At 38.7% G+C, this 25,587-nt stretch overlaps 1 protein-coding gene across 3 annotated transcripts in view; it reads right to left on the reverse strand.

Annotated features, from left to right (window-relative positions):
• Positions 1–872: 872 nt before the first annotated feature.
• The window catches only part of LOC117929569, a 48,335-nt gene continuing 23,620 nt past the window's right edge, over positions 873–25,587 (reverse strand). For 2 of the 3 annotated variants that reach the window (XM_034849884.1, XM_034849883.1), the window contains exons 13-15: positions 3,860–3,994; positions 2,179–2,247; positions 873–1,444 (exon numbers count right to left, since the gene is read on the reverse strand). In XM_034849884.1, the coding sequence (XP_034705775.1) occupies positions 1,172–1,444; positions 2,179–2,247; positions 3,860–3,994 (477 nt within the window). In that variant the 3' untranslated portion in view covers positions 873–1,171. Of the gene's footprint in view, positions 1,445–2,178; positions 2,248–3,859; positions 3,995–5,911; positions 9,120–25,587 lie in introns of those variants that run through there. The other variant, XM_034849885.1, reaches the window with a different exon arrangement.

Here is a 25,587-nt window from a genome sequence, read left to right on the forward strand (position 1 = left end):
CATAGCTGGAGAATTGAATTCAAGTCAACACAATACCCAGACTTTTAGGCATCACCTATTCGCCATTCTCCCTGCCCCCCCCCCCCCCCCCCCCCCCCCCCCCCCCCTCCCTCCATGTCAGTGCCTGAAAGCAGTTCCTAGGTTTTCTAAACATCACCCTCCTCTCTCTCTCTCTCTCTCTCTCTCAAGATTAGGCCTTGACTGGACAGCATTGACCACAAGTCTTGAGACTTGACTTAAGGTCTTATCTTTGGAATAAACAATGTCAAAAAGCTAGTGCAGAGGCCACACCCCACCCCCACATGCTTCCTCAACCCTTCACCCACTCACCCATCCATGCAGAAAAGCCTTACCATGAAGTTTCCTTTTCCTTTTCCTTTTCCCTTTTTTTTTTTTTTTTGTTGTCAGATGCTTTCATAAATGATTAGATTATGGGAGTAAATTTGTAATTTTTTTTCTTTTTTATATAATATTATAATTTACCTCCATTCTCATTTTTACTCTCACTTCTGTTCATGCCCACCCTAAATATTAAGGGCTAATCTTAATCTGGATGAGGATAATGCCATAACTAAGTGAATTTAATGTCTACTAAATAATATTAATTAAAAAGACAAGTCATAATTGAATTTTCTTTTGCCTCAATAGTGACGTGGAGAGTATGACATATTTTATCCTTTTCACACTAGCACGTGGATAGTTCTAGAATATGCCAATGATAATTCCAATGAACTCACTTTGACTAATCATTAACATGACGTGGCCCAAATCCATAATTTGTAGTACTAGAATGGGCAAAAAAATAAACAAGTTGGCTACTGTCTGGGGGTTTAGAGACAGTGTGTGATAGGAAAAACACAAGGAAGAAAAAATTAAAGGAAAAAACACGGCTCATGATTTATTTACTCAGTCAACAAAGATTCAGAAAGCTAAGCAGGAGGGAAGTAGAGGGCATTTTCAGTGAAGACAAAGCAGCCTATGGAACACATCTGGGAAAGTTGTTGTAAGCTTGGAAACTATGTCTGAATTTGATTAGCTTTAACATCCATGGCTACATGCTGCCAGAAATGCAGGTCCTCGCAAGAACATGGAGGATTCAATGATAATGTTAGCATTGATACAAGGAATGAAAAGGGCCTATTTTTACAGAATGAAGTAATGGATGATCAGCTTATTGTCTTAGCCACAACTGATACTCTGATCCTTTATCCACAAACTTTTGCCAGCTCCCGTCCAAGTCATTTTCCTTTGAAGGGTTCCAATCAAAATGTCCAATCTTCATTACCAGCGCATCCCCGATCCTTGCAACATAACCTTCGTTGTTCGCGTGGTATATCTTCACAGAACTCCGGCAATGAATGCCAGTCCTTCTTCGGGCTTCAATTAACTCAGTTATGACATCTCGGAGGCCAAAATCATAGAAATGATCATAAAATACTACAGGCTGCAAAATGAAAACACACGAAAATATAACTTGCTGTGGCTCATAAAATATTAAGCAATCATCCTCCTATATCTCAATTGTGTTGCCTGCCTATTGGCGAGTTCTAGGAGTCAAGCATCCAAAGCCTGAGTGAAGTTATCTTAGACTAGTCTTTCCTGGAAAAAGGAAAGGAAACAAAACTAGGGGAATATGGAAAATTTAAGTAGCTAGTTTTCAGTGGTGCACATCTCTAGGGACAAATGAAAGGAGCTATTTAAAATAAGCAAGTTTAGAAAATGAGAGCAGTTTTCTCCAGCACACATAGGATTAAGTCTCAGAAAAGGTTGGTCTACTCCATCATTGAGTAGCTTATTTTGATAGCTCTTGAAATTGGTAGCAGCAGATCCACCAGGAAAGCTTCAAGTCCATGAATTTCAGGATTCATCCATTGCTTGGTTAAACTGCCTAAGCAGGGTAACATTTAAATAGAAGCACCTAAGCAGCTAAGTGACAGTTTATTCTCAACATTTAAAGAGCAGTGGACTATAGGAGATGAATGTGCAAAGTGAAGATATAGCTTTGGCACCTATTACTAAAAACAACTTCCAATAAGAGTGAGAGAGAGAGAGATTTCACTGTCCAAACATGGGAAATTGAAATGGTGGGAGTCCTACAGAAAAATCTTCTGGACCTACTTCTGTAGGAACCTAAAACAAAATTGCAAGAAAATTTTAGTAGCTCCACTGAGAAATTACCGTTCCAGGATGGGTTAAAATGTATGCATATCCCTGTGTAAGCTTATCTCGTGGAAATGGCCAATGACCCTGAAATAAAACACAAACATTACAAGTTATTCTCATCCTTTGAGCTTCATTGCTACATTAGTTTGACATGGACATGAGTAAGCAAAACAGGTACTGATTATTGAGTTAAGAAAAATTGGGTGGGCTTGTTTCCATTCTTGATGCATAAGGTGCCAGCAGACAAGCAGGCACATTGGAGCTGTGATAGGGTTTGTTGCAAATAGTTACATGTCAGGTGCTTCTGTGGGTCCTCTCTAATTATTTAGTCTTATAATCTGATCAATGTCTGAGCAAAACAAGTACTAATATTAGTAAGTAATCTGATAACTCACTGAATATCCATCTGAACAAATGGCTGGATCAATGAGCAGGTATGATAGTTTTTAAGACTCATAAACTGACATGGACTGAAAGTTAGCCAGACAAGGTTGGCTCAGTAATTTAGTCCAGTAACTGGAATTAACACATATCTGAAATAATATAACTATAGAAATAATAAAATTTAACTTACTTGATCTGCATTTTATTCATAAACTGCTAACCTGGCTCAACCTGACCATGTTTTATGGTTAGCTAAATTGACTGCTACTTCAGTTCTAGCTAAATTGACTGCTCCTTCAGCCGAGTTTGTAGACTAGAAGTTTCTATTAACCATAACCAAAACCAAAACTTGAAAAAGTCGAATTTCTTGATTCAGCTTCTTGCAAAGTTATAGTACAGTACTGGGGTGTGTTCATCCTGGTGCAAGATACTCTACATGCCAATTAGGCTCATGTAAAGCAAAAGCAGGAGTTTTAATAATTACTAGAATATCACATCATCCACAGGCATTCCTTGTGTATCACAAGACAGATACGCATATGCAGAAAGATATGGTAAAAAGATACAATGTGAACAAGTATGCTGTCAATAATGAAGGACAGTTCCAATAAAATAAAAAATAAAAAAAAATAAAAAATAATGAAGGACGGTTAAGAAAAATAACTCAACTGTAGTCATAACACGTGTATACACAGTGAGAGAACTATTCAATGAGCATCAAGTGTGGATAACTCCTTACACACCATTGGAACCCTAAAAAGGTAGTTGGAGAAAATTCATTACAAAATGATAAAGAAGTGGCCTCTTTTGTCTGTGCTAACTGGCTGCTAAGGAGCTTGGCACCAGTGGTCAAATGGAGTACTTGACTGGGAATTTAGTATCTTAGATGACTCTGGATAATGGCCCCACTGTTTCTTTATTGGAAATTAGATGCAATATAAAAAAATTTATTCATAAGGATGTTTTCAGTGTTTAAAGGGACAAGTGTATTATGCCTAACCTGAAGCAAAAGCACAAAAGCAATCTAAATCAGTGGCACAAATGCAATCTAACAGGCCATATCCCAAATCAATCGCATCATTTAATAAAGGGAAAAAACTGTAACACATGAAGTTCTTAACTGCTGTATGGATGTACTTGACCATACAGAAGATAGTAATTTGGTCAAGCAAAAAGCTCTTACAAGAATCATGCTAATTTATCAATACATACCCTAGATAAAGTGAGTGTGTTTGTGTGTGTGTGTGTGTATGTGCATGTGCGTGATAGAGAGAGAGAGAGAGAGAGAGAGAGAGAGAGAGAGAGAAAGAACCTGTGTTGATCCAGTATCATGGTTTTCCAAAAATGTGACAGCGCGTGAAGGCCACCATCCCACTACTCCTGTCGGTTTTCCTTGAGGATCTATCAACCTCCAATATTGATTATGCAAAGCATAATGAAGTATCCCCTGGAAAAGAATAACTTAGGTGAGTTTGATTTTGGAAAGAAATTATGTAGCAAGGTAACATGAATTAGTATCATCAACTCACTAAACACAAACAACAATATGACGTTCAATTCAATGAGGCAAATGGGATACAAATGAGGTTTAAACATATTGAACCATTAGCTTAAATAGTCAGCTTCAATGATCATTATAGTACTTAAGGTCCTACAGACCTGTCAATAGTTGACAACATCTCATAATAGACAACAATCTCATTGAATCAACCTGAATGCTTGAAAAAGCCTTATGTGAATTATTAGATTTGGCTGCACTATCTTGGTCTGAATTCCATTGCATGTAATACCCTCTTTTCTATTAAATCATACACTAACATATTTGTTCTTTGTACTTTAACTCATGCCCTTTTTTGGTCTTTCCTTAGTCATAGCACATTTAATTTTCATATTGCACTTCATCAGTGGAGATTGATCAAAAATCTAAATTATGAAACCATCTTAACTGACTTTCCTGTCCCTCACTGGGGCTATCTATGCTTTCTTGTATATGTATCTAATGCTGTACTTCCTTGACTTGCCACTCATCCATTCTAAAAACAGCTAAGCTCATTATATAAAGCTTCACAAGATGAGTGGATGATGATTACCACTGCACAAAGGGACTGTGCTGTGGTTTGAACTGAGGCTTGAGCTAAATCTGTTTTTGGAATTCTGGGTCAAATAGAAATGGTCAATAAACAATTTGACCAGCTGGATCATTCAATTTCCATATCACCATCAAGCTTGACAAATCATAGATGGTTAGTCCAAGGTTTCATAATACCAATTTTGATAATAACAAAACAAGGGATTATAATTTAATCTTGTGTTTTGAGTTTGCTTGATCAGGATAGATATTGAAAGATATTATTTTTTCGGAAGCTCAAAATTTCAAGTCAATTCATCAAGGAGGACCTCAACCAAAATTAATTTTCACGGCTTAAATGTAAAGTTCGGTCAAGGTGCATTAAGTTAGGACTTGTTTTGTTAGACAACAAATTTTCCTAAAAGCTTAAGGTTATAGAATTTGGGCTCATAATGAAAATCATGCTCTCCATTACCTTCCCTCACATGTAACCTCCATTTTTGGGCTTACATATGGGCTCAATAATTGGGGAAATGAAACATGTGGTGGTGAGGTTTGAATCTTGACCTCCTGTCAAACAAAGTTATGATATCATGTTGAACAACCAATTTTAGCTTATAGGATTTGAGCCCACATTGTATATCATGCACTATAAAACTATACATAAAAATGACCTTTAAAATTACAAAATTGGATGTAGTGATTCCATTATCAAAATTGATGAAACCTACCATATTTCCAAGTTTCTTTAAAGATAAAGTGATTTCCATATTTACGCAAAAGTGTTACAACTAGCCAGGACTTAAATTTTATCATATGAAAGCATAAAACTGCTCAAACAATTGCATCAATGGAGGCAGTTAACTGGCTGATCAATTGTCCCTTGGTTGACAAAGTGCAGTGTTGAAGCAAACTGTCAATGGTTGACAATTAATCTACAGGTCGATTACTTGGTTAACCAATTGAGCAATTGGCTCATAGGTTGAGCAACCGATTGACCAATTGGCTCCCAATGCTAATGACTAGTTTCCTAGTCAACCAATAAGGCAACTAGTTGTGTGAGAACTTGTTTTTAATGGTTAGTGTGTGCAATCATTACCTGTTTAAAGCTCATAAACCTCATTTATGAGTTTTTCAACTATTGCATATCAATCTTATCATTCATAAAAGAGCTCTGACTCCTTCTTGAGTGCATTTATTTCGAAACTTGCAAATACTAATTAGCGCAACTTGATAAATTGTTGAATGAATATTCTTATATAATGCAAGGGTATTTATACGGGGAACACAAAGCTATTTTAGGATAGCGACTATATAAAATACTCAACAACTATACAAAATAAATCACAACTAATTGACCACTACACAACTGATTGTACTCACAGCTATATACAATTGTACCTACAATTATACATAGCTGAACCATGTACAATTGTACACAACTAAACCCATAATTGACTCTCCCCCTCAAGTTGGTGCATGGACATCGCACATGCCCAACTTGGATAATGATGCATAGAATGGACCACTAATAACATCATGAGTCATAATATCCGTCAACTGATCTGCAATCTTTATGCAAGGGACCTTTATTATGACAAAATCTAGGTTATCCTTGATGTAGTTCTTGTCAAGTTCAATATGCTTAGTTTGATCGTGTTGTACCGATTATTTGCAATCTAAGTAGCTATTGTGTTATCACAAAAGAGCACCATAGGCTTCTTGGGAAAAACCTAAGCTCACTGAAGAAAATTCGTAGCTAAGTAAGTTTCGTAGTTGCATGATGGAGTGCACGGTATTCATCTTTTGCACTAGACAATGAGACCACATTTTGTTTCTTACTCCTCCAAGTCACCAAATTTCCTCCCACAAATGATACATACCCTTAAGTAGACTTTCTATCCAATCTGGATCCAGCAAAGTCAGAGTCTGTGTAACCCTCAATATATAGATGTTTGTGTCTGGAGAACATAAGACCTTTGCTTGGAGAGGACTTCAGATAGGTCAGGATACAATTTACTACATTCATGTATCAATCACTTGGATTATGCATGAATTGACTTACAACACTAATTGCATATGACAAGTCATGCCTAGTGTGAATTAGATGGATTAATTTTCTCACTAGTCTCTAATATCTTTCTTTATTCGTTGGAATCTGAACAAGGTAGATGGACAAGCCATGATTTATCTCAATGGAAGTATCTACAAGTTCACAAACAGAGTTACCAGTTTCGACCAAGAGATCTAATGTATACTTCCGTTGTGAGAGGAAGAGTCCTTGCTTGGACCAAAACACCTCAATACCTAAGAAGTATTTTAAAGCACCCAAGCCCTTCATTTCAAATTCCTTGGCCAAATAGCTCCAAAGCTTCTTTATTTTTGTAGAGTTACTATCTATAACAATCATGTCATCAACGTAAACAATAAGCAAAGTAATGTCATCACCATCTCTCTTATAGACCAGAGTGTGATTTGTCATCACTTGTTTAAAACCATACTCCTTCATTGAGTAGCTCAACCTGTCAAACCATGTCCTTGGCGATTACTTCAATCCATACAAAGCCTTTTTTAGTTTGCATACCTTACCCCCTTTTGGTGAAAACCCCAAAAGGGGTCCATGTACACCCCTTCTAATAGATCACAATGAAGAAAAGCATTTTGACATCAAATTGTCTCAATGGCCAGTCTGGATTGACCGCAAGAGAGAGTATGGCTCTAATAGTGTTCATTTTGGCCACAAGAGCAAAGGTCTCTTGATAGTCAATTCCATAAGTCTGAGTGTATCCCTTGGAAACTAGTTTGTACTTGTAAGTTGTCCCATCTGACTTACACTTTACTAAAAACACCCACTTACATCCCACTGTTTTCTTTTTCTAAGGGAGCTCGACCATCTCCCAAGTAAAGTTCTTCTGAAGAGCCTTCATTTCTTCTACCATAACAGACTTCCACTTAGGATCTTCAAGGGCTTCTTAAAAATGACTGGGAATAGGCATAAAGGATAACTGAAGAGTAAAAGCAAAGTGAGTCTTAGATAGGCAATGATAAGAGACAAAATCAGAAATGGGATAGACAACATTAGAGGATGATTTTGAGAAACCCAACCTATCAAGTTCTTTATGATCACGAAGAGAATATCGCCTACCTTGTTCATTATTGTGTGGATTCAAGGTAGCAGTTTCGGAAGTTAAAGGTGAAGGAACATGTACCTCATGATTAGTCTCAAAATAGTCATCCAATGGTATTGTAGTATCATCAAGAGGAGTATTGGAGCTTAGAGGGGGTATGACAGTAGCATCTTTGTTCTTTCTTATATAAACTTGTTGAAATAATCTGGTTGGTCTTTCATCCCTTCTTTCCTCAAATGCAAACTTATTTGCTATAGGGTTGACAGTATTAAAAGACTATCCCTTTCCCAAATCAATTGAATCCTCCCCCTGACCTGAAATCCATAACCTTTTCTTTTCTAACCATAACCTTTCCTCTTCTTTACTACTAATAAATCCTTTAAGAGGAACCAGAGACACATTCCCAGAAATATAAGACTCATCTTCATAGAATTGAACATCTATGACATGGTATTTGCTTGTAGGACGATGAAAGCATTTATAACCCTTTTGGAAATTAGAGTAACTAAGAAAGACACATTTAAGAGAACGAGGATCAAGCTTATCCCTTTTATGGGAGTGCATTTGAACACAACAAATACAACCAAAAACTTTAGGACAAAGATTCAAAGCAGAAGGAATAGAGTGAAATCGTGATAACATTCGCAAAGAAATTTGATAATTAATGGCATGAACTAGCATTCGGTTGATGAGAAAGACAATAGTCATGACAATCTCAACCCAAATATATTTTGGAACATGCATAGTAAAGTATAAAGCTCGAGCCACCTTTAGAATGTGGCAGTTTTTATGTTCTTCTTTGTCATTCTGTTGTGGCGTGTATGTACACATTGTCTAGTGGAGGATTCCATTTTCTTTGAATAAATCCGTAAGGGATTGATTTACAAACTCACGACCATTATCAGAGTGAAAAACTTTAACCTGAGGATTAAATTGTGTGACAATCATTTTGGAAAATTGAGGAATAGCATATAGAACATTATTATTAGACTTAAGCAAGTAAACCCACTCACCTTAGTAGAATCATCAATAAAAGACACAAAGTATTTATGATAGAAGGACTAGAAAAAGGACCCCAAACATCAGTAAAAACATGGGTAAAAGGAATCAGACTTTTATTGAGACTTACTTTGAAAGACATTCGATATTTTTTGCATAAATGCATTGTTCACACCTTAAACTACAAAATGAAATATTTCAAAATAATTGAGGAAATAAATGTTCCAAATAAGCAAAAGATAGGTGACCTAATCGGCAATGCCATAAAAGAATCTTTTCTCTATCAGACGTCTCTCTTGCCACTTGAAAAACACGATTAGATTCAACTTGTAACTCCCTTGACCCCTCCAATTAGTAAAAACCTCCTCTTTCCTTACCTGTGTCAATCATCATCTTTGTAAGATTGTCTTAAAGCACACAATGAGTAGAATGGAAGGTTACAGAACAATTAAGATATTTGGTAATTTTGCTAATAGAAACAAGACTATTAGATAGACTAGGCGCAAGTAAAACAAAGGACATGGAGAGTGTGAGGGAAAGTGAGACATTCCTGTCTCCTGAAATTGGCATAGGAGTGCCATTAGCAACTTGAACAGACTTAACAGGTGAGGACATTAGAGGGTTAAATAGGGAAGAATGACTAGTCATATGATTAGTGGCGGCCCCCTGAATCAATAACTCAAGTGTTAGAGGCAGTAGAAATAAGGGCCAAACTAGAATTACCTTCTTGAGAAGATAATTGAGAAACCTGACTAGCAGATGCTGGAGGAATAGCGTAGCAACTGAAGCTGCTTTCTTATTCTTCCTTTTAGCTTGTTTACGCTTGTACCACTCTAGATAACCATGTTTCTTCCAACAAACATCTACTATATGTTTGGTGTTATTATAATGAGTGCAGGAGCGAGAATAAGAGTCAGTAGGAGTAAAAAGGGTTGGTTGTGTGTTATTCTTATGGACAACCATTGCAGAAATCTCAGAGTGATCTTTTGTTCCCATGGTGACTTGCCTCTGTGCTCCACAATAGACTAGTGAATAGGCTTTCTCTAGACTTGGTAAAGGAAAGGTGGCCAAAACACGACCACTAACTTGATCCAAACTATGATCAAGACCTGTAAGAAATATGTAAACCCAATCTTTAGCAGTACACTTTCTTTGTTTCTCAATATTAACTACACACGTCATATCATTGTGATGTAGGACAACCCTAGGATGGTTGCCTACACTCAAGGGTAGGTGGACTAGGGTTTTATTTTTGGGGTGTAAATAGAGGAACAAGGAATAAATTTTATGGTAGAGAAAATTATAAGATAAGAAATAGAAAGAAAGAAGGAACAATGAAGAAAATATGGAAAACCTTAGAGTTTCACTAAGGCCTTCTAGGAGTCTCACCTAGAAGAAAATCAATGGAGTCTCACCATTGAGGGTTGCAACCTTGCAATGAAAGAAAATACAATATTATTAATATCAATTCATCCCTTTGATTTACATTGATTAGCTTATTTATAGGCTTCTCTAAGAAATCTAAAGTCTACTAGGACTCTAATAACCTATTATGATTTTAATTCTAATTATAACATTCAAAGTCTACTAGGATTCTAACAACCTATCATGACTCAAATTCTAATTATATTATAACTCAACTAGTTAATCTTAATTAGACTCTAACAAATATCAATCCTAATTCAATTCTAATTAATATTAATCATACTTAAAGTTTACTTAGGTCTTCCTTTTCCTCCTTGAATAAACTTTAAAAGGTTTTCTCCCATCAATTCCCCTTGGCTTGAAAGAACTCAACTTCGACGAGTTAGATGTTTGATACAATTCATAGAGATCGGGGTTAAGCTTCTGAAAATCCGTTGTCATAATCCATGTATTTTTAGAATGTGGTTTGCCTCGCCATTTCACCAAAAAAATTTGGTATCCACCTTGTCGAGTAGACATAAGTTTTTTTGATAAGTAAGCATAAATTGTATTAAAGGGCAAACCGCCATAAAGCATACAGGGAGTATACAAACGCAGCCACACCCCAAAAAACAAAAGAAACAAGCAGCCTCAAACGGCCCTTAAGTAGCCGCTAGCCACTCCAAAAAGATTAAAACCGAAGAGGACTCCTCTCCCATGTACACTCTAGCCCAACTCCACAAATTACAAACAAAATAATTTTTTAGTTTCTGTATGTCTAACGAGCCCCCCCTAAAGGCTAATCTATTTATCTCCTTCCAAACCGTCCAAAAAATACACACCGGTATGGAATTCCAGATTTTTTTCCTCTTTTTCCCCACAAAGGAGCCCCTCCAACTAAGTAATACCTCTAAGACCGTCTCTGGGAACACCCAATGAACCCCAAACAAAGCAAGGATGATATCCCAAAGAACCCTAGCCACTGTACAATATAAAAGAATGTGATTTACATTTTCCTCTTCACAACCACACAAAAAACAGCAATTAGGAAGCTGCCACCCTCGTCTTTGGAGCCTATCCAAAGTAAGGATCTTCCCCCATGTAGCTTCCCAAGCAAAAAAGGCAGCTTTAGTAGGGACCTTGTCCACCCAAATGCATTTAACCGGGAAGGCGAGGGTATTAGGAGCAGCCAGCAAATTGTAAGCATGTCTGACTCCAAAAATACCTTGACCTCCGCCTCTCCAAACCACCGAATACTCTTCTTGGGAGATCTTGACGTCCCTCAGCATGTTAAACAAAGCTCCTATTAAATCCAGCTCCCAATCATTTGAGTCCCTAGCAAATCTGATGTTCCAACCCCCTTGACCAAGGCTAGAGTCCCAAACCTCGTTGATTGTTGCATTTTTATGCACCGCCAAAGCAAATAACTGAGGGAAAATTCTGGACAGCACCTCATCACCACACCAGTGATCAGTCCAAAATTTTACCTTAAGTCCCCTTGCCCACCTTAAAACTTATGTTATCCCAACACCAATTTGCCTCCTTCAAAATCTCCTTCCAAACCCCGACCCCAAACGCCCCGCGAGCTTCATTTGTCCACCAACCAAGGCCCTCTTGACCATATTTCACCCCAATCACTTTCTTCCAAAGAATATCCTCTTCAAAGGCAAACCTCTAAATCCACTTACTCAATAAGGCTTTGTTAAGGAGATCAATCTTCCGTAAACTAAGCCCTCCATTCTCCTTTTGAGTACACACCACCTCCCAATTGATTAGGTGTATTTTCCTTTCCATTCTCCCCCCTTCCCAAAGAAAGTCTCTTTGCAATTTTTCAAGCCTTTTCGCTACTGACTTGGGCATTCGGAAAAGGGACAATTGATAAATAGGAATGCTGGCCAAAGTGCTCTTGATGAGGGTGATTCTCCCGCCCTTAGAAATGTATTGTCTTTTCCAAAGAGCTAATCTTCTCCTCATTCTTTCTTCCACCCCATCCCACATAGATATAGCCTTGTGATGGGCTCCAAGGGGCAACCCCAAATAAACTGAGGGAAGAGCTTCCACTTTACACCCAAGCTCCACTGTCATTTCCTCAATTTCTTCAACCTCCCCAATAAGGATAAGTTCGCTTTTAGCTAGGTTTATTCTTAGCCCAGACGCCGCCTCAAACCAAGCCAAAATCCAGCTTAAAGAGGTTAGGTACTCTTTCTTAGCTTCACAAAATATGATTGTGTCATCCACAAAGAGTAAATGGGAGACCTCCATCTCTAGCCTCCCTTTACCCCTAAGGCTGCACCCTGAGACGAACCCCCCCCCCCCCCCCCCAACAGTCTTCTTAAGAGTGCACTTAACACCTTCATACCCAGGACAAAAAGATAGGGAGAAAGGGAATCCCCCTGACGCAGCCCCTTGGAACTCGAGAAAAAACCTGCTGGTACCCCATTAACAAGGATAGAAAATTTGGCAGTGGAGATGCACCACCAAATCCACTCCATCCACCGAGTCCCAAATCGCATATTTTTTAAGACCTTCATAAGGAAATTCCAGTTGATGTTGTCGTAGGCCTTTTCAATGTCCAATTGCAGATCAACCCCTTCTCCTTACGCTTGTACCAGAAGTTGACCACCTCATTAGCTATAAGAGATGCATCCAAAATCTGTCGCCCCCTCACAAAAGCGTTCTGGTCCAATGAGACCACCTTTCCTAAGACCTTCTTCAATCTGTTTGCCAACACCTTGGCCATGAGTTTGTACAGTCCCCCTAGCAGGCTAATAGGCCGAAAATCCCCAAGATCCTCCGCTCCCCCTTTCTTAGGAATAAGGACCAAGAAGGTGGTGTTGAGACTTTTGGCAAAAGATTTTTGCACAAAAAACTCCTTGAACATATCCATGATCTCCTTCTTCACAAATTCCCAACATGTTTGCCAAAAAGCCCCTGTAAACCCGTCTGGCCCAGGAGCTTTGTCTCCATTCATGTCCATCAAAGCAGAGTGAATCTCATCCACAGTAAAGGGCACCTCCAGTCCTTCAGCTTCACAGGGGTTTAGGCTTGGGAGGTGCAGCCCCTCAATATCCGCTTTCCAACTTGGCACTTCAATGAGAAGTTGCTGAAAATTTTGCACAATCCCCTCCCTTATCTCCTGCTCCTCAACCCTCCACACCCCATTGATTTTGATTCTGTCCATGGAATTGTTTCTACGATGGGCATTGGCTATCTGATGGAAAAATCCTGTGTTTTTGTCCTCTTCCTTCAACCACAACTCCCTCGACACTTGTCTCCAGTGGGTTTCTTCCAGAAGAACCCACTTCTTGAAGGTTTCCTTAGCTTCCTTTTTCATTTCCGTTTCACTTACTGACAGGCACCTTTCACTTTCCACCCTGTCCCAGAACTCAACCTGCTGGAGAGCCAAGTTCTTGTTAACTTCTAGTCTGCCAAACACCTCCCTATTCCACTCTTTGATTTTCTGCTTCAGCACCTTCAGCTTAGAGGCCAATCTAAAACTAGCCTTCCCCCTCACCACAATGCCCTGCCACCATTCCCGAAGAAGGTCCTTAAAACCGTCTACTTTCAGCCACATGTTTTCAAACCTAAACGGAGATGGGCCTCGTCTTAACCCTCCACCCTTCAATATAATAGGAAAGTGATCAGATGTGGGCCTCGGCAGTCTGCATTGAACAACCCCACAAAATTTATCCAGCCAGTTCTGGGTCACAAGGTATCTATCCAATCTAGCCCACGCTTGGTTATTTCTACCCCCACTCCATAAGAACACACCACCTTGCAGCAGAAGATCAATAAGCTCTAAATCATCTACAACCTGGGCGAATCTTCTCATTGCACCACTTATCCTTCCCTGACTGCTCCTTTCTCTTTGGGAGAGGATGACATTAAAATCGCCCCCTATACACCATGGGTCACTCCAGATGCCTCTAATTGCCCCTAACTCTTCCCAAAAGGCCTCCCTATCCTCCCTAGAGAACGGCCCATAAACACCTGTGAAAACCCAGACGAACCCATCCTCCACATTCCTAATCCTACAGGAAATAGAGAACTGACCCACCTCCATCTCACTCACTTCCAAGGTTCTTTTATCCCAACAAATCAACACACCACCCGCAGAGCCATGAGCATCCAAGGCACCCCAGTCCAGGAACCTCCCAGAGCCTAGACTCCTTACCACTCCCTCAGACATTGACTGAATTTTTGTCTCTTGAAGACAAAACAGGTCCACCCTTTGACTCCTAATCATTGCCTTAATCACCTTCCTCTTGGAGCTATCATTAGCTCCCCGCGCGTTCCAAATTAGCAGTCTTAACTTCATTAAACTTCCAACATCTGATCCCCTCTTTCTTGCATATCACTCTTCAGCTTCTTCCCCCTTTCGTAATTAATGCAGCATTCTAATCTTTTCAGCTCCCGTTCAAATTTCGATTTGTCCAGAAGGATTTTACTATGGACTTTTTCCCTCTTTTTTCTGATCTTAACCAAAAAGTCCAAAATTTCCTTTTCCAAGCCTTTTGTCGAAAACCCCAGAAATTTGCTGAATCTGGCCAGTTCACTGTCTTCCCAATCAACCTCCTCCCATCCTTTGTCTTCCTGTGGCACTGTACGGATCAGACATAGCTCCCCTCCACCTTCTCCATTGCTGCCATTGCTAGCCTCCGTCAACTCCCAGTTGGCTACTGCCCTTTGCTCCATAGACCCTAGTCCATTGACAATGCGGCATTGAGAGTCTCTCTGGGCTACCTCCCAACCAACCCCAGAGAAGTCGTAATACTCCCCCAATGGAGTCCGACCAGAAAAAAGAGAAGAGGAAGAAAAAGCAGCAGGGGCCAATAATTCACCAAGGCTAGATGAGTTACCATACCTTTGAGCTTTTTCCAATAAGGCTCCGTCAGTCTTTGGACTCTCCACAAGACATGGTTCCTCCATATCCTCCTTGCTCTTCAACCAGAAGGAGGAAATTCCTGCATCTGGCCCTTTCAGCAGACGTGGGCCAGTCCAATCCAAAGTGCAGGCCTCACTAGACGGGCCTAAGTCTTTATAACCCAGCCCAGGCTCAATTGATGGCGAAATGACCTTGGCCCGATCCGGATCCTTCCTAGACAACGGCCCAGAGGAAGGTGATCCAGTGCAAATCAGCCCAGCCGACCCAGCACGCGACGGCCCAGCCTCCAGATCCGATGGATCAGGCCCAGGAGAGTCCAAGTCAGTGCTCCAAGGGGATTTGGCGGGGCCCCTCTGGTTCAGCCCACCCAAGCTGGGGTCCACAGGTTGCCCCGACCCCCAAGACTGTCTCCGCGTCCCATCTACCAGCTGCTGCAGTGCCTCGATCCTAGTGACACCCCCCATCTCCATCACGCGCTTATTCGCGCGTGCACGAGCCTCACCCCCAACCTCGACTGCTACTGCAGTCTTCACCCCTCTCAACCCTGTCGGCCTTACCTTCAACATCGGTCTGACCTCCCACCAGAGAGTTAGCACATAACACAAGTCTTCAATCCACACTTCCACCACATTGGGTAATTCTTCTTCGTTTATCTTAACCAAGATCCGCGCCCACTATAGCTCTTCTAGCTTCTCTGTTTGGGTATCAACTGCAAGGAACCCCCCACACTCCTCCCCTATCCTTCTCAGGATGGTCTGATCCCAAAGAGAGACCGGGAGGCCCACGATTCTCACCCAAGCCTCACGCCTTTTTTCCCCTTCCGGCATGCATCCCGTCTCGGGCCTCCATTCTTCCAGGCGGAGAAAAACCCCCCCTTACCATAATGCTTTTGAGACTTAGGACTCTCTTCGATTCTTCCAATCTTTCAAATTCTAGCAGAATCTTTCCCCTCTCCAGTTTTGCAATACCCAAATTACCCTTCAGGTCCCAAGTTCTCGCCAAGAGAGTCCCCCAGGTCTTCAGGTCATCCCCTCTCCCTGATTTAGGGTTCCAGGACCCAACCAAACAGTGACCCAGTTTGTCCAAATTTCGGCTAATCTCCTTCTCTCTAACCGCCACCTTGATCACTGCTCGGTCTTTCCTCATCGGCTGTTTGATTACCTCCGCAAAGGTTTTCGTCGTGATAGGCTTCAGCAGCATCACTTCATTCTTCTGGCCCTCATTCCCTTTCTTATCAAAGCCCAGACGCCTTAGCGAGTCTACCATTGAAGTCCAGCCCCCCACTGCTCCTCTCCCTTTGGGGAAGAAAATACTGGCATTTTTGCTCTCCAGATCCACCACTCCTAATCTTATGAAGCACCTGCCACTGTTTTCATCACGCATCATGGAATAGGCCCTTCCATTTTCCTTCCAGCTTCTTCTCCATTTCCCCGCACTCGTGTCCTTACAGCAATGGACTAGACCTTCAAGAAAAAACCTTAGGCTCTCTATTCCCATCCGTACCCACGACGAGATCCCTCTTTTTCTCTCCAACACCACAACTTGAGTTTTGCCCTTCTTTTCTTCAACTTCGACCTCAAAAGTTTTCGATTCCACACAGAAGATGCTCTTCCTGGAGTTATCCCGGTGCCCCAAGAAGAACGCTCCCTTTAGACTTTCACTCCGGCTCGAGCGCCCTCGATCTTCTCCCCCGCTCCCGTTCAGTCGCCGAATCCCTCTCTCTCCTTCGTCGGTTTCCTTCAGACGCAAAGACCCTCACTCTTCTCCTTCGCTTTCCTTTGTTCGCAGACACCCTCGCTCGCCTCCATCGCACTCAGACTCCCTCGCTCTAGATATCTCGCTCCCATTCAGCCGCAGAAACCCTCCCTCTCCTCCGTCGGTTTCCTTCGGAAGCAAGGGCCCTCGCTCTTCTCATTCGCATTCTTTTGGTCGCAGACACCCTCGCTCGCCTCCATCGCACTCAGACTCCCTCACTCTAGCTATCTCGCTCTCTCTCTCTCTCTCTCTCACTCTCTCTCTTCCATTCGAGTAGACATAAGTTGATCATCAAGAACATACTTGATCTCAGGATGTGGGCTAAGAGTAGGTGGTAATTGAAAATCCAACTCTTCACTTACATTGTTGTGATGGCCATGGTAGATACACAAATCTTCCACATTAAATATTGGACTAAAATGCAAGTCTAAAGGAAGCTCTAACAAATAGCATTCTCACCCAACCACTTTAATACCCGAAATGGACCCATTTTCTTAGCTTGAAGCTTTTGAAATGTGCTCGGATGAAATCTTTCTAGACGTAGATGAACCATCACTAGATCAACTTCTTGAAACTAAATATATCTTCGATGTGCATCTGCTGCCTCTTTATAATTCTCATTGCTGATTTTGATTTTTTTTCTCGTACCTTTTTATATATATCTCGTATATAACGTGCAAATGCATCACCATCTTGGTTAGTGCGGATAAAAGTAGGTAATGCTATAAGATCAACAACTTAGGTTTCAGCCCGTATGCCACTTCAAAAGGTGAGTACCCAATAGTACGATTAATGGAGCTGTTGAAAGCAAACTCGGCTTATGGTAAGACATTGTCCCAATTTCTCAACTAATCTCTCACAATGCATCTCAAAAGATTACTGTTGAGAGAGAGAAAGAAGAAATACCTTAATTCTCATTAATGTGATGATCTACTTACAATTGAGAAATATATATATATATACAAGGCTAGGAGTCCTAACTACCATACATGTATCCTATATTAACAAGGAAAGGTTATACACTATAAATACATTATATTCAACAATTACCAAGGCTGCGATTGACAACTTCTGTTTGTTCATCAGTTTGAGGATGAAAAATTTTAATTGAGTACCTAGTTTGGCCCACAAGGTTTTCCAAAAATAGCTCATGAACTTGACATCGCAATCAGAAACAATGGATTGTGGTAATCCATGCAATTGAGCTACTTCTGTAAAGAACAAGATAGAAACATAAGAAACATCCGAAGCCTTCTTACATGGAATAAAATATGTCATTTTGGAAAATCTGTCAACCACAACAAATATAGAATCAAAGCCCCGTTGTGTCCTTGGTAATCCAAGTACAAAATCCATGCTCAAGTCTTCCCAAGGTTTGGATGGAATTGGTAATAGTGTATATAACCCTGTATTTTACTTTGAACCTTTTCCTACTTGACATGCTCGACATTGTTTGATAACCTTCCAAACATCCTTCTTTAAACTAGGCCGAAAAAAGCAATCTTCCACCAAAGCAATGGTCTTATCTCATCCAAAATGTCCACCTATTCCGCCACCATAAAGTTTCCATATGACATGATCATGTAGGGAAGTCCTTGGTAAGCATAAACGATTTTTATAAAACAAGTACCCTTCTAAAATTTGGAATTCAATACGTGTTGCTTTTGAACCACTCAAAAGAGAGGAATAAACATCTCCAAAATCAGCATCATTGTCATAGCAATGCATTAATTCTTCAAATCCAATTGTAGTGGCTGACATGTTTACTAAGAGAAGGGTCTTCCTACTAAGGGCATCAGCTACTTTATTTTCAATTCCTACACAATGCTTTAAATTGAAGGTAAACAGCTGAAGAAAACTACTCCATTTTACATGTCGAGAGTTAAGCTTCTTTTGATAATTAAGATATCACAAGGCTTCATGATCTGAATACAAAACAAATTCCTTGTAACTGAGATAATGTTGCCAATGCCTAATTGCTTGCACCACCGCATAGAATTCAAGATCATATGTGGAGTATTTTTTCTTTGCCCCATTGAGCTTTTCACTAAAGAAAGTCACAGGATGTCCCTCTTGGCTAAGAACTGCTCCAATTCCCACATGGGAAGCATCACAAGCCACCTCAAATACTTTCTCAAAGTTTGGTAGACGTAGGATAGGAGGGTTCACCATCTTGGATTTGATTTCTTCAAATGCCTTGTCGATCGCCTTGGTCCAAATAAATAAACCAGGTGTCATGCATTTAGTGATCGGGGCCATAATAGAGCTGAAATTTTGAATAAATCGTCGATAGAATGTAGCCATTCCATGGAAATTTCGCACCTCATGGATATTTGTTGGTACTGGCCAATCAAGAATAGCTTTGATCTTCTCCGGATCTGTTTCAACACCCTTAGAAGACACAACAAAGCCTAGAAATACAACACTAGGGCTCATGAAAATACATTTTTTCAAATTAATGTAAAATTTTTTAGCCCTAAGAGTGCGCATTACTTGCTTCAAGTGTTCCTCATGATCTTCACAAGATTGACTATAGGAATATCATCAAAATAGACAACAACAAACCGTCCAATAAGAGGTTTCAATACCTGCATCATAACCCGCATAAAGGTACTTGGAGCATTGATTAGTCCAAACGGCATGACTAACCACTCATACAATCCATCCTTAGTTTTGAAAGATGTCTTCCATTCATCCCCTGGTCTAATATGTATTTGATGATATCCACTTCTTAGATTAATCTTTGAGAAGATTACTGAACTAACCATCATATCTAGCATGTCATCAAGTCTTGGAATTGGAAACCGATACTTGATTGTGATTTAGTTGATTCCATGATTATCCCCACACATCCACCATGATCCATCCTTCTTTGGAGTTAGTAGGGTAGGAACTCCACAAGGACTTAGGCTTTCACGAATAAAGCCTTTAATAAGTAATTCATCAACTTACCTTTTCAATTCCACATGCTTTGTTGGATTCACGCTGTAGGCTGGTAAATTTGGTAATGATGCACCGGGAATCAAATCAATGGTATGTTGTACGCCACACATAGGAGGGAGTTGATTAGGTAACTTTGTAGGCCACAAGTCAGAAAAGTCATCAAGGATTTTACGTACGTTTGCCGAATATTCCTTATCTTGCTCTTTAAATTCTTCCACTTCCCAGCCATTAAAGCAAAAATAACTTTAGTTTCCTTGCTCTCATTTTCAAATTGACACATAGTAAATACCTTTTTTGGTTGTGTCTCCTCTAACTTCTTAATTGGAGGGACTAGTTTCATTAGACGAAGGATCTTCTTATGTCTGTTGTGTATGAGAGCATATGTATTTTCATAGTCATCATGTTGAACTCTTCTATCAAAGAGCCAAGGTCTTCCAAGTAAAATATGACTTACTTTTATGAGTAAGACCTCACACCATATAGACTTTTCAAAGTCCTTACCAAAAAGGAATATTACTAAGTAGCGAAAACTTACCGGGATAGAGGTGTCATTAACCCATGCTACTCTGAATGGATTTAGATGTCTCTCTGTTTTAAGGTTTAGCTTCTCAACAAGTTCTTGCAAAGCTATGTTCAAACTACTACCTCCATCAATGATCATGGTGCATAATCTCCCTTAGCAAGAAATACGTGTCTGGAAAATGCTAGTACGTCGCCAATCTTCTTTTCCTTTTACCTTTGGGACAACTAATAAAAGTCGTACTACAAGACTATGTCCTTCTGTCATACCATCATAGTAGTCACATTCTTCACTAACTTCATCTTCATTGTAGGTCTGTTCTTCCTTTGGGTAACTCTTCAATTCAAATTTTGGTTCTTCAACACAAAAGTGTAAACTTTTGGTTGGGCACACAACAGCATAATGGCCATGCCCACCACACTTAAAGCATAAAGGAGTCACGTCTACTTTTCTATCTTCAATACTCATTGAAGTTTTACCCTTATTACCATTCTTATGTGCCACATTCGAAGTTTGTTGAGTGTTGCCCCCACCATTCGCATGGTTAGAAGTTCTAAAGCTTAATGTGCTTAAAGGTTTGTTTGTTGTCCTGTTGGAAAAAGTGCTCCCAATTTGTGAACTTAGATGCCTGGACACCCGAAATTTAAGGCCTCTTTCTATTTTGAGGACTAGTTGATAAACATCATCTATGGTACAAGCAAGGATGAAAATATCGGTAATCACGGATATATCGGTACTTCGATTTTACGGATATATCGGATATATCGGAGATATATCGGCAGATATTCTGGAAAAAAATATCGGTTGGCTTAAAATTATTAAAAACTCATAGAAATGCAAGGAAAACCTCATAATAATATAATTAGAAGTATAATGGACATTTTAAAGTTGTTTTATTGAAAAATTTGATATATATATATAATATAATTTGCGATATTAGATGTAATTATATCATATCGATCTATAAGAAATGTTAATTTTGTAATTGTTCTCATTATAAAGTCACATAAAATATTTCATTTCATTAAATATCAATAATTTGTACACATTAAATTCATTAAATAAACATATTTCATATTCAAAATATACTAGTTCATGTTAATTAAATTAATTAAATAATTTAGCATGTTAATTAAATTAATTAAATAATTTAGCTAAGTTAACTAGTTTAATTTAATTCTAGATGTGAAAATAAATCACAAATAATCATCTAAAATAAACATATCAATTTATAATTAAATAATCAAATTAACCTAAGTTAATTCAATAAAAATATAAAAATTAATTACAATTGAATGTAAAAATAGCATTAAATCATTCATATTGCAAACATACTAATTAATTGAAAATACATGAATTAATTACAATTGCAAACAAAATTAATTACAATTTAAAACAAATATACCTTAAAATGATTAAATAATTGAGCAACCTTAATAAAAATTGGAGTAATGAGAGAGCAAATGAAGAATGAAAGCAAAAATGGATGAAATAGATGAAATTTGGGCTATTTATAGAATAAATTTGGGCCAAAATAGCCGTTGGAACATTAATTTACCGTTGAAAATCAATTTTGGCCGTTGGATAAAAAATTGGGAGCAATCTGGCCGTTGGATCGCCATATTACCATTGGAATCACATCTAGGCCGTCGGATCAACACGGGCGTGATCTGGGCCGTCAGATCAAGTTGCATGAAGGAGGGGAAATATCACAAAAAAATCAGCGATATATCTCCGATATATCACCGATATATCGATGATATATCGGCGATATATCACCGATATTTTGCCACCAGAATCGATTTTTTCAAAAAATCTCCGATATATCTCCCTGAACCGATATATCGCCGATATTTTGGCGATATATACGGAAATATCTCTCCTCGATTTTTCTCCTCAAAATGTCGTGTCACCGCCTCCCGATACAAGATATATCGGCGATATATCGCCGATATATCCCGATATTTTCCTCCATGGGTACAAGTGTGTGCAACTATCATCTCAAGTTGAATCTCCATTCGAAGTCCAGCTTTGTGGCGGGCTGCAAGTTGAGCATTACTTTCCTGCACTTGATTTGAATGCTCAATTCATGGAATTCTTCTGTATATTCTTCAACGGACTTGGTACCTTGTTTAAAGGAAAACAATTTTGTATACATAAATTGTTCATAATCCGTTGGGAGAAAGTGCTCTTTCATCTTCAACTTCATCTCGTCCCATGTGTTAATAGGTGGTTAGCTAGTTCTATGAACTTGATTCTCAATATTATGCCACCATAGACATGCTACTCCTTTTAGCTTTGCCTTCACAAAATGAACTTTTCTATTTTTGGGCATTGCATACCAATCAAAGTAATCTTCCATTGACATAATCCAATCAAGAAAAGCTGTTGGATTTAGTTTTCCATAAAATTCAGTAACTTCAAGACGTAACTTTTTTGTCACATCATCATCTAGCTCAAAAAGTTTGGCCCTTCTTTGATTCCCCATCATAAAATTGTCTTGTTCTTCGCATGATTGACTTGGCGATTGTCTACATTGATGACTTGCAATCTCCTCTTCAATTGGTTGTTTTTCTTGACTTTTTTCTAATAACTTCATGATCGCATCAAGTTTGCTATTTAGTTGTATTATAACATCTTGATGGGATTGTTGTGTGGCTAATTTCCTCCAAGTGTATTGTAGTGGCATCTTGATTGCTAGAAGTTTTTTTGGAACTCATGCTTGCATAAGTTGCTCCGCTCCTTAATTGCATATGCCTTCAAGCCAAGAACTTTGGCTCTAATACAAAAATTGATGTAGGACAACCCTAAGATGGTTGCCTACACTCGAGGGTAGGCGAACTAGGGTTTTATTTTTAGGGTGTAAGGAAAGGAATAAGGAATAAATTTTATGGTAGAGAAAATTATAAGATAAGAAATAGAGAGAAAAAATAAACAATAAAGAAAAGATGGAAAACCTTAGAGTTTCACTAAGGCCTTCTAGGAGTCTCACCTAGAAGAAAATCAATAGAGTCTCACCATTGAGGGTTGCAATCTTGCAATGAAAGAAAATACAATATTATTAATATCAATTCATTCCTTTGATTTACATTAATTAGCCTATTTATAAGCTTCTCTAAGAAATCTAAAGTCTACTAGGACTCTAATAACCTATTATGATTCTAATTCTAATTATAACATCCAAGGTCTACTAAGACTCTAATAATCTATCATGACTCAAATTCTAATTATATTATAACTCAACTAGCTAATACTAATTAGACTCTAACAAATACCAATCCTAAATCAATTCTAACTAATATTAATCCTACTTGAAGTTTACTTAGGCCTTCCCTTTCCTCCCTGAATAAACTTTAAAACGCTTTCCCCCATCACATTGGGCCTTGAATAATCAATCTCCATGAATATCAAGTTTAACTCATTGTAGTATTCTGCACAAAGGCAACCACCATGGCATGATTGAAAGCATTTCTTCATCAATGCATATTCTTGAGAAGAGTCAGAGACATCAAAATAGCTCCTCTTGACTGCATCCTAAACCTCCTTAGTCGTTCCACATTGCACAAAGTGTGACATCAGGTGATCAATCATGGAAGCCAATACTTGACTAGAGCGTTTTTGGCCTCCCATTCATCATGGTTTGGATTATCCTCTACAGGTGCAACCTTCTTTCTTGTGATATATCCCTTCTTTTTTCCACCAACAATATACATCTCCAATTCGGCCCTGTTTTAAGGGGCTCCTTTCTAATATATGTTTTTTGTGTGTTTTGCCAATCAAAAAAAAAAAAAAAAACAATATACATCTCCAAATTTTGACACCAAACACAATGATTAGCACCATCCAACTTAATAGAAATTGTTGGAGAGGCAGTCTCATGAATGGTCACCATAGATGACTTTTTGCTATCAGAAATACTCACATATGTTTTTGTAGACATTATGTGGTAATGAAGAAGATGAAAAAAAAAAAAAAGTGTCAACTAGGCAGCAACGGAAATTCTCTACTTTCACTTTGATACCAACTTGATAAATTACTGAATGATTATTCTCATATATCGCAATGGTATTCATATAGGGTACACAAGGCTATTTAGGATAGTCAACTATACAAAATAAATCACAACTAATCGACCATTACACAACCAGTTGTACACAATTGTATGCACAGCTGTACATAGTTGTACGTATAGCTGTACACAACTAAACTGGGTACAACTGTACACAGTTGAACCCACAACTGACTGTGCATCTTTGAGCCTGGCTACCATTATTACTTGTATTCAATTCCAAGCTAGGTTTTGTACTCTTTAAAATATATTTGTTATATTGCTTTGAGTGTTTTTAACTATTTGAGAGAACACTTAGAAGGTTGTAAAGGTCTATTGGAACCTCAATTACAATTAATTTATTGTAATTGCATTCAAGTTTTATATTTGCATTAAGTTTCTAGAATTATTTAAAATTTGACAAGCACTAAATTCACCATCTTGGGTGTATAATTAGGTTGGATTAGTTTGATTTCACATAGAGTAGATGGTTGGGAAATAGTCAAGTCGTATTTAGGCAATAGTGTCTTCCTTAATTCCATAAGTTTGAGCAATATAACAATGTATTATCTTTTAATGTTCAGAATCCTTAGCATTTAGGATTGACAAGTTTAGAGAGATTATATTTTTATTTATTTATATATTCATTTTTTATGAAATGAAGCTGAGGAAGAAAGATCATCTAATTAATGAGGTAAGTATGTAAGCAAAAGAGTGGCAGGAGCTTGGGAATTGGTAACATAGTTTTGACTAGAGCTTGCAAGACACAATTTGTATTGCATTAGGGTAGATGGTATATAAGAAGAATGCTTATCCTAGAAGGTTATCGCCTACACAAGTTGACTTCAATCGGTCCTACTCGGAAAGCCTCGCTTGAAATATGTTCTTTAGGATTTCGGGGACCATTGGAGAATTTTCAACTTGTTAGATATACTTACCTTGATATATGGAAATAATTGATATGTATCTCTACAAATTTATGTCAAAATGCTAATAAAAAGAAGGCACTTTTGATAGAAAAATTATCGCAATCTTCCTGGTTCTCACAATGCTTTCTTCATAAAGGAATAACTTTTTATGGTATAGGAGTATTAGGAATATCTATGGTTCTCATTCTAATGAATGGGATGCTAACATCATTGTCAAGTGGTCACATCGTCAATCTTGGAAAGCTATTGCTCAAGCTTTCCACTACTTTCTTTCTTACATTTAATATAAGGGTGGGGTGATTAACAATAACAACTCTGAACTCAGTTCCTCATTCTTTATTTGATTTCAAGGTCTAGGGAT

The sequence above is a fragment of the Vitis riparia genome, chromosome 14 (genome assembly GCF_004353265.1).
Source record: "Vitis riparia cultivar Riparia Gloire de Montpellier isolate 1030 chromosome 14, EGFV_Vit.rip_1.0, whole genome shotgun sequence".
NCBI lineage: Eukaryota > Viridiplantae > Streptophyta > Magnoliopsida > Vitales > Vitaceae > Vitis > Vitis riparia.